The 10,668-nt window shown below is 45.6% G+C and overlaps 1 protein-coding gene across 1 annotated transcript in view; it reads left to right on the top strand.

Moving 5' to 3' along the window:
• Plaat5 (phospholipase A and acyltransferase 5) overlaps positions 1 to 9,651 on the top strand; it is a 33,153-nt gene extending 23,502 nt beyond the window's left edge. Inside the window, exons 4-7 of the mRNA XM_051193864.1 lie at positions 2,583 to 2,691; positions 5,582 to 5,844; positions 6,819 to 7,012; positions 8,531 to 9,651. Coding sequence (XP_051049821.1) covers positions 2,583 to 2,691; positions 5,582 to 5,844; positions 6,819 to 6,911 — 465 coding nt within the window. The 3' untranslated portion in view covers positions 6,912 to 7,012; positions 8,531 to 9,651. The remainder of the gene's footprint in view (positions 1 to 2,582; positions 2,692 to 5,581; positions 5,845 to 6,818; positions 7,013 to 8,530) is intronic.
• The last annotated feature ends 1,017 nt before the right edge of the window (positions 9,652 to 10,668 follow it).

A 10,668-nucleotide genomic window follows, 5' to 3' on the forward strand; every position in this document is an offset into this window, starting at 1 on the left:
TTTTCTTTTTCTGATGGCCACAGAAAAACGCATACAATTCCACCCATACAGGTTTGTCTGTGAACCATTTTAAAGATGGAGCTGTTGTGTCCTGTTTTTGTATAACCTGAATGGTCAGTGACTGTTCTTTATAATATCTTTTAATAATTTTCCCAGAAACATACATTAGTTTATGGTTTGTTTATGAGATTGAAAGAATGTCAGTCTTGGTATTCTATTGCTGTAAGAAATTACATTCCCATAAATTCATTGCTATGTTAGCTACATATGACTTTAATTTTCCTCTTTGTCCCTCTGACCCCATACATTTGACCCATCTCATGCTTTGTTTTGCCTGATATAAAGTTCTAAACACTAATAGCTGAACATTTATCTCCTGAAGAGGCAATAATCTCACACCAGAAAATCCCAAAGAAGGGAAACAGGCACGCACACTTGCATGCATGCACACACACACACTTCCTTAAATCCCCTCAAATCTGACAGCTTCAGGAGTCCAGTTAGCTCTTACACAGCGTTGGGGATACCTGTCATTTGGTAGTTGTTTCTGTAAGGTGATTGGATAAATTAAAGCTGATTGTTTGATAATATTGGGCTGTTCCTCTGTAACCTTATAATGTAATGCTGAGGTTGGTTATCCTTTAAATTCCTCTGTGTTTGTCTGAATGTCTCTTACAGTTTGTAATTACTAGTCAAACGGCATTGTTTTCTCTAGTAACTTTTTCTAAGGCCTGCATCTTGGCACTCATATCAACCGACTATTTTCGGGATAAAACAAGAATTATCAAACTGATGTTTATAAGATAATGTTTATATTGACATTAAGTAAATCCCATCTAAGTTAATTATCTCCTCATTTAATTGTTCATTTTTTAAAGATAATTTTTTGATTTAAATTTGAAACAAGCTTGTTTTACATGTCAATTCCAGTTCCTCACCCTCCTGTCCTCCCTTGTCTCCCCCCCCCCAATCCTATCCCCTTTCTGCTCCCCAGAGAGGGTGAGGCCTTCTATGCAGAGTCTTCAAAGTCTGTCATATCATTTGGAGCATGGCCTAGGCCCACCCCATGTGTCTAGGGTGGAATGGGCTCCCAAAGTCCATGCATATATTAGGGATAAATATTGATCCACTATCAGAGGCCCCATAGACTGCCAAGTCCTCCTAACTGACACCCACATTCAGGTGGTCTGGGTTGGTCCTATGCTGGTTTCCCAGCTATCAGACTGGAGTCCATGAGCTCCCTCTTTAATTGTTCCATTTTTAAACAATCCATTGTGTAATCATACAGAGATCTAATTCCTTTCATTGTAATAGTGTTTCCCATTTTTTTCTTTAAGGTTTATTTATTTTTATGTGCATTGGTGTTTTACCTGTATGTGTGTTTGTGTGAAGGTGCCAGATCCCCTGGAACTGGAGTTACGGACAATTGTGAAGCTGTCATATGGGTGCTGGGAATAGAACCCAGGTCCTCTGGAAGAGCAGTCAGTGCTCTTAATCCCTGAGCCATCCCTCCAGCCCATGGTTCCCATTTTTTAACATGGGGGGAAACCTCTTTAAAAAAAGAAAAACAAAAACAAAAAACGATCTCCCCCCCTTTAAGAATTCCCAATTGTCTCACCAAGTCCGCTGCTGGTGACAGGGATGTGTGAGCTGCATAGCACAGGCAGTGCACAGCTGCAGCTGCTAGTGCATGCGTAGCTGTGAGCTAAGAGTGTGTGGTGGTTGCAGCAGCAGTAGAAACCTTAGTGGGTGTCAAGTCAGCTACCTAGTGTGGCAGCATCCCGAGGAGGGGGATTCAGGAATCCCACCACCCACTGTGGAGAGGGAGCCAGCTGTCTAAAAACGCACACAGGGGATGGTGTTGAAGAAACACGGGTGGTGGGAGCTGCCTGAAGGCAGAACCAGCCGGTGAGGATAAGTCCAGGGGCTTTTGGAACTCAGATGCCTCTGGAGTTTGGGTGGCAACTGGAGACTGTTTCAGAGAGGTCACAACAGCAAATCTGAGACTCGCTGGGGATAAAGGGAAAGGAGCCTGCACTGCAGTGTCTCCACTGGGAGCAGCCCTGCCATGTGCTGCTCCAGCGGGTGCCAGTGGCTATGAAGCCATGGGCAAATGGAATTTATGCCCCAAAAGTTGGATGCCAGATGAAGCATTAATTTGATTAACCTTAATCAATAAAAAGTCAGGAGTCAGATATTGGGGTAAAAACCTGGAAGATCAGAGAGCTGGGAGCAGCCACCAGGTGCTTCCTTCCTCTCTCAGTTCCTTCATCCAAAGGGCCCAGATCCTCTCTCCAGCCCACCTGTCACTTCCTGTCTCTCTGTCTACAGTCCTCCAAACCTCTCTGGTCAACTAGTGGCTAGCTCTGCCCTCTGACTCCAGGTGAAATTTATTTGTCAGAGCACAAACAAAATATCATACAACAAGTCAACAGACTGATCACCAACACAGACAACCCCAATATTTTGTCAGGGTCTTCTGTGGTCTTCTGGTGAGATGACCTATGAACAGGCTGGCCTGTGGCTCTGGAGTTCCTTGGACATGTTCATTTTATCTGTCTCTCTCTTTCTTCTTATCACAGAACAAACCAAGACCTAGACCTGGAGACCTGATTGAGATTTTTCGAATTGGCTATGAACACTGGGCCATCTACGTGGAAGATGATTGTGTGGTTCATTTGGCTCCCCCAAGTAAGAGTGGATACACTGTTGAGATACTGCTATGGAGTCAGCAGAGTAAACAGAAGGATAGTAAGAGTGGATACACTATTGAGATACTGCTATGGAAGTTAGCAGGGTAAACAGAAGGACCGTAAGAGTGGATACACTATTGAGATACTGCTATGGATTCAGCAGAGTAAACAGAAGGATAGTAAGAATGGATACACTATTGAGATACTGCTATGGAAGTTAGCAGGGTAAACAGAAGGACAGTCAGTCACTGTGGTCCTCAGCCACTGCCCATTAGCACATAAACATTCTCGGACATTTATTTGTTTATTAGTAAGCACCAGGTATCTAGCGCTAAGAATGGCAGGAGTGTAGAATGTCTCTAAAATCCCCTTCAACTCCTGTTTCTGATGTCAGTCATCTGGCATCCTTCATCACGTTTCTAAAGACACCAAGGAAGGTAGCCGCTCCCACATCACTTGTTTTCTGTTGGTCCTAACTGCTGCTTCCCACTTACGTCCATGCCATCTTTTGTCACCTTCCTCCTGAGGTGGAAGCCTTTGCCTTCCTGATGTTCCAGTGTGCTCTAGGCTGCCTTACCTAAATGCTTACTTGTTTCTTATTCCATGTCCTATGGTTTTGACTGGACTTGAGGCTTTCTAAAGCGAAGAGGAGATTTGATGAACGACCAGATGGTGAAAATAATAGGAGATTACAGATAATTGTTATAAACAACTTAAAATTGGATGTGGTCTAGGACCATTGCTTGTAGTGGCCATTTCAGGAGTCTGGTCCCGGGGGGGGGGGGAGCATGGTGAGGGGTGGGGGAGGGGTGACTTGATGTCTTTTGAAGTGTCCTACGCAGCTCTGCTGGCTCAAAATGGAGTCACAGAAGGTCACTGCCAAGGTCTTTGATTCTCAGCCTTGATTCCTGCAGGCTTTCCCTTGGGCTCCATCTCCCACCTTGGCAGGACTTTCCTCCATGGTAGAATCCCTTTCCTGTTCCTTTTCTTCTCAGTCCATCCACTTCCTGTCTCCATTTTCCGTCCAGGAGCCTAATCAAAGAAGTGAGGGGGGAATCTGGGACGAGCATAGGAGGAGAAACAATATGATCAAAATACATTGTATGAACTCTTCAAAGGATAAGTAAAAACACTAAAACATGATATAAAAAAGAAAACCCTCCCCACCTCTTTCCTGTAGCCTGTGTGGGAAACACCCCACTTGTATCGCTAAAGAGATGGTTAGCAGCGATCCCCTCCCACCAGCCCCTTCTTTAAGATGACATCTCTGTGCCTGTTCATGATACAGTGGTTCCATAGTTCACCTCTTTCTGTGACCACCGCAGGGCAAAGTAGGGCTGCTGTTAATGGGGCTAAATTAGTTTTTGGGAAATCAGTAGATTTTCTTGTAACACACAGGAATAGAATAAGGGACATATTTTTTTTTTTTCTTTTTTGCTCCTGGAAAACTTGGAAAGAGACACACATACTGTGTGCAACCCTCCAGGTGGCTCTTGTGGGTAAATAATCTTTAAAAATGTCCTGTCCTTAATTGATACAGTAGTGGTAGATGTTTGTGAGATACAGTGTGATTTAGACTGCTTTGCAATGACCACACACAGGTGGCTAGCATATCCATATCCTCTAATATTGTTTCCCTTTCTTTGTATGTGTAAGTGCTTATAATGGTCTCTGTGTGCATGCATGTCTTCTTGCACTCACATGTGGAGGCCTGAAATGTCATCATGTTAAAAGACATCTTGATATCAGGCATCTTTCTTGATCACTCTCTCTGAACCTTATAGCTTACCAATTCTGGATAACCATGGGGATCTCCATTTCTACCTCCTAAGTGTTGGGGTTAGAGCAGCTCCCATTCTTCCCTGGCTTTCCCATAGGTTCTGAGGATATGAACTTTTATCTTCATGTTTGTGGGATAAATGCCCTATTCACTGAGCCACCCCACCCCACCTGTCATTTCTTTTTGATGGGAATATTGAAAATTCTGCCTTGTAGATGATATTTCATGTCTACCCATGTGGCCTTAGACAGGTTCCATGTCTTCTAAACACTGAGTGTGAGAGAATGTAGCAACTTTCTAATGTTTTCTTTTTTTTCTGAATCTGCAGAGCCCCTCCTTGGTAATGAACACAGAGTGGCTCTGCATGGATGGTGGTAGTGTAGGCACCAGAGGTCTAAATATGTGACTTCACTATTTCCTTGCAGATGGAGGGCATGCTATGGGATCACTGCTATCATGCCCATGACTGAGCCTTACCAGGGAGTGGCATACAGATGGTGGAGATTCTTTACATCTGCTTAGGAAATGAGACTCAGCTTCTAAGACAGGGTCAGGGCAACACAGTCTAGTCCAGGGCCATGTGATAAGGTATTTCTAGAGTTACTAACGAGATTCTTCTGGAGCCGAACAGGGCATGTAACTCAGGGCAAAAGATTACTTGGGTGGGGCTGCCTCATTGATAATGTGCTTCCCACACAAGCATGAGATTTTGGGTTCAGATCCCCAGATCTCATGCTAAAATCTGTGTATGGCAGAGATAGGTGATCCCCAGAGCCCATTTGTCAGCCTGTCTAGCCAATAGGTGAGCTCTTCATTCAGTGAGAGATCCAGTCTCAAAAAATAAGATGGAGAGTGATGAAGGAAGATAATCGACCTTGGCTTCTGGCCTCCATACATTCATGCACACCAGCATATGTGGGCACGCCCTGCCTTCATCCCCAAGAAAAGTATCCCTCCATGGTACATTTAATCCAATCCCTTCTCCTCCGCCATACTCCAAACGGATGGTTTGATGGAGAACTTCACAGTAAGCAGGTTACACAAGATCTTAGGAAGAGCCGGCATACCCTGACCTTGAGGTTTCCCAACTTTTGTTGTTGTTCCCCAGGTGAGGAGTTTGAGGTGGGCAGCATCACATCTATCTTCAGCAACCGTGCTGTGGTGAAGTACAGCCGGCTGGAGGATGTGCTGCACGGCTGCTCTTGGAAGATCAACAACAAGCTGGATGGGATATACCTGCCCCTCCCCGTGGATAAGATCATGCAGCGCACAAGAAACATGATCAACAAGATAGTGCAGTATAGTCTCATCGAAGGGAACTGTGAGCACTTTGTCAATGACCTTAGATACGGCGTGCCCAGGAGCCAGCAGGTGTGTTCCTGAGTGCCCTCAGTGGCTCCTCACCGTGCTTTGCTGGGATCTGTCAGGTCATCTTTGATGCTGGGCATAGATATGCCATTTTCCAGTTCTTGCCCTGTTACCTGCCTAGCTCAGACAGGCCAGTGATAACATACGACACTCGCAAAAGAGCCCTGAAGCCCAGATACCTGTAACAATTTAAGCTGTTCTCATTAATAGTTGGCCCTTATTAGAAAACTTCATGGGCAGAGGGAAGGTGTAACTCCTGTTCAATAGGTAAAATTAAACAAAACAAAACCAAACCCCAAGAATTAAAGGTGGGGCACCATTTTCTGTTTTTGCCTCTCCTGTGACTTTTATGTTCTCTGCACAGAGTGGGGTCAAATCTCCCCATTGTCCCCATCCCCTCTGTCCACTTTGTTTTCTGGCATCCTCCTCTCCACTCTGTGTCCTCTGCTTGCTGTGCTCTGCTCTTGAGAGACTGTGCTAGGAGCTTAGTGAGCTCCAGAATGAAGGATCTCCATCCCATGAATATTTGCATGTGAATAAAGACCCCCAAGTGGAGATCAGTGATCCAGGAGCCATGAGATTGAACTAAGTGCGAATACTGATTCATGTGCAGCTGTGCCCACGCCCTTTTTGTTGAATGAGGGCCTCAGTAGCTTCAGCCTATCCCATGTAGAGATCCTTTGCATTATGTATTAGTCTGGAGGCAGATCCTATGCTGAATGACTTCTGGGAAAGAAAAAGGTTAGAGGTTCCATGGCCTGGGGAAAGGGAGACTGCCCTGCCTTGGGTGCCTGTCTTCAGATGCCCCCTTCGCTGGGTCTCTGGAAACTTTAGGGATTTTGGAGGATAGCACTCCCTTCCTAAAGGAAAAGACTCCAGGATGGCTGGATCCTGAGGGGGATGGGAGGGGTGGGAGCAAGGGAGGGTGCCAGCTTGAAATTGGTACCCACTGTCCCGTGAACCACTGTGCTTTGCAGGTGGAGCATGCCCTGGTGGAGGGAGCAAAGGCTGCAGGTGCTGTCATCTCAGCAGTAATGGATAGCATAAGACCCAAACCTATGTCTGCTTGAAGATGCTGCAGAATCCGAGTGCAGGAAGAGTCACCTACAGAGATGCACTTACTTTTCTTCTTCCCTGCCTTCCTCACTCTGTGGCCCTGTTTAAGAAGACTGTGAGTTTCTGGAAGATTGGGATGTGTAACATCTGTTCACTATAGCTGACATAGGCCCTCACACCCTTATCCTGGGAGGAACTGATATCTGCTATGAATCTTGTGTGTGCCAGGCACTGTTGGGGACATTTCATTTATTTGTTTAATCTTATTTCTTTGTTTGTTTCTTAGGCTAATTTTATTTTGTAGCACCGGGAAATCATCAGAAATTTTCTGGAAACTCCTTTAGAACAGTTCCAGAAATGAAGACCTCTCCCCAGGGGCTCTTTCTGGTGTTCTCAGATGTTTCTATTTCCTTCTATTTCTCTCAGTCCTGCCTTCTCAGACTCACAGTGTTGTTTGGGGGAGGAGAGGGTGGAGAGGACACCAAGGAGAGCTGTTGCTCACTATTTAGGACCAGCTGTACCTTAATCTGACTGGAGAGGAGGCTCAGTGGTTATGTGCACTTGCTGGTCTGTGGAGGACCTCAGTTTGGTTCCCAGCACCCATGATGGTGGCTCTCAACTCTAGTGTTGGCCTCTGGCTTCTGTGGGCACCAGCACATACTAATACACAGACACACACATCCACATGCTTAGAAGTAAAAGAATTAATTTTATATTATAAATTGTCCCTTTGACAATCTCAGCTGCCCTTCTTAGCACCCTGGGCACTCCCCTGTCCTAAAGTGCCCTCTGTCAAACAAACCAGCTCATACTCTTTCAATTTAGCTTCACTCAGGTTCTTGGGACATGGGCAGGATGAAGCTAGATCATTGTCCCAAATGTCACACAAATGGTCCTCAGCTCGTTCCTGATAGAGTCCCTGCTTCTCTCTGAAACCCCAGGAGCTGGGCATTTTCTTCAGCATCCTCCCCTTCTATGATCCCACCAGATGCTCATTAAACTCTGCTTCCACCATCCAGGGGGCGCGCAGGCAGGGCAGGGGTGGGGTGATCCAAACTCCCACAGTCTAGCTTTAAAACACCTCCAAAGATGGAAGAACCACCTCGTGGGGTTTACCACGGCAGTGACCCCAGTTCTTGGTACTGATTTCTGACTTAGAGTCTGTTCTTATTGCTTTGATTAAAAACTCAGACAAAAGCAACTCAGCAAAAGCAGCTGTGAACTTAGTTCGCAGTTCCAGGAAATGGTCCACCAGGGTGAGGACCTTGAGAGAGTCGAGCACCTTATGCCTACAGTCAGAATAGAAGAACAGTGAATGGGTGCACAGTTTCTACTCCGTTTCCTTTCCTTTACTCAGTCCAAGCCTAGCACATAAAATGGCATGTTCTCATTCAGGGTGTGTCTTCCCATCTCAGTGAACTCAAGAACATCCCTTCCAGCCATGCTAAGAGATCCATCTCCTAGGTAATTTTAGATTTTTGTCAAGTGGATAATTGACCCTGACCATCACATGTGTCAATCTTATTCTTTACTATTTAAAAAGTTTTCAATTTAAAGCATAACCAATGAGACTACTTAAAAAAAAACTTATAATTGCCAGAAAAATTGAAATTTCCATCCTAACTGATTTCAGATGAATATTCAAAACACCTAAGTCCACTGATCTCCACCGTTGGAACGAAGGAGTGGTTCTGATGGAAGATCTGAAATTGTCCCTGTAGATTTTACTCTGTGGAAAGCTGAAGTCACCCGAAGAAGCTAGAGATGGTTTTTCCCATGGCTCTAGAAATGGCTGGAAAGCATGGAGGACTCGGACAGCATGCATCAGCAAGATGGAAACCTTAAAGTGTTTGAGAGATCGTAGGCTGCTTGTTCAGGGGCCTGTCTCCTGCTGGAAGAAACAGACACAAGGAAACACTTTGGTGTTTGTCCTCCATCCCTTTCTCAGCAACCCCAACTTGATTCCTCGTTCAGCTTCTTGGATACTGCAGCCTGGGCATATTTCTTCGTTGGCATTTTCTCCGCCCTTTCCCACCAGCCTGTGTAGCGTGCCTGGCTGTCCTGGATGCTTGCAGTCAGACAAGCCCTCATTTCTGCACATCATGACTAGCAAGAAACCAGTACCTGTGGTCCCCTTTCTCTGTCCACCCAACACCTGGGAGACAAGCTGGGCTCCCAAGTCTTCTTTCAGTCTTGTAACTCACGTCTGTGTCAGGGCTTCCTTCAAGGTAGAACCTAAGCACCAGGCCTCTACAAGCACATCCCCTTTAGCTTTAAACTAGCACTGTCCTGTTTTAGTGGACTTCTTAATGATTTTGATGCCTAATAAGCAAACAGGGAATTCTTTGATTAACAAACAGCTCCCCCAGCATAAAGTGTTTAGTGACTCTCATAGTGAACTCACCCACCTCTTGCTCACTGCTCTGGCTTTCTGGTGTGAACCCCATGGACAAAATATATCATCAATTATGTTCCCTCACCCATTTAAAAACAAAACAAAACAGGCTTTGGAGAGTGTGCAAAATCCCATGTGCTGGCTTCCTGCATATTTGTCAGCCTATAAGCAATGACTCAGGGTACTCGGGTGCCAGACCATTGACATTCAGAGACAGGAGAAGGAAGACACATGGGGCCATAGACTGCTTCCTGGACAGCAGTCCCTTCTATTTCCAAGCTGCCAGTAAGGCCATGAGCTCTGGAATTCACATCTCACACCTTCAAGATGAGGGGGTGAGACTTTATTAAAGAATTTTTTTTAAGAAACAAAACTTGTAGTGTTTCCTGCATTGTAGAATAGAAACTTGTCATGTCACTGCTCTGAGTGGGCATGCTTCCCTGTTGATAGCAGGAGGGTGAGGGGAGGGGAGAGCCTAAGGGAAAGTGACCTGGATGTGACTGTTTTGAGACTGCACTGGAGGGTAGGTGGATACACTGGGGGGGGGCTGCTTCACTTGGCATGTCCTGTGACAAATCAGACATGGGATACATAGTAGCAGTAACGCAGGAGCCAGCAAATGCTGCAAGCCTCATGTTTTACCTAATGATGGGCAGGCTAACTTCAGGAAGCGATGCTGCATGGGGGTTACAGCCACAGGGGAAATGTGGTTTTGCTAGCTGAAGTGGGAGAATGGGAGCGGAGAACATGTCTATCAAGCATGTGTGTGCGCACGCGTGTGTGTGTATGTGTGTACTTCTGGGAGCACTGAGGCCAGAGGAGGATTTTGAGTGTCCTGCTTTATCACTTTTGCTGAACCTGGAGCTAGGTTTGCAGCCAGCTAACCTCAGCAAATCTCCTGTCTCCACCCCCAGCATCTAAGGATGGGATTATAGGTGCATAAGGCCACAACCAACTTTTTACATGAGTGATGGGGGTTTGAACTCAGGTCCTCATGTTGGCACAGCAAGCACTCTTGTGCACTGAGTGCTCTCATTAGTCTCAGATCCTATCACCATGGGTCTAGCGAGGGGTACATGTCAGAGACTGTAGGAAGAGGCCAGAGAGAACCCTTTTTGTAAACTAGGAATAGAGACAAGCTATCACCTGTACTCAACTCAGAGTTTATTTATTTCTCTCATAAACACTCTATGCTATCTTAAAGCTATGTTATCAGTTGTTCTTGAAGAATAAAGGGGGAGGAGTCAAGATTCGTAGTTGGTAGACACCAAGAAAGCTGTAGCCATGGAAAAAAGACTCAAGGGTCACCAGCCATGCTGTTATATAAACTGTGGCCCACAGTGACAGCTCAGAGTAACAGTTATACCATAGTCCAA

The sequence above is a fragment of the Phodopus roborovskii genome, unplaced genomic scaffold (assembly GCF_943737965.1).
Source record: "Phodopus roborovskii unplaced genomic scaffold, PHOROB, whole genome shotgun sequence".
NCBI lineage: Eukaryota > Metazoa > Chordata > Mammalia > Rodentia > Cricetidae > Phodopus > Phodopus roborovskii.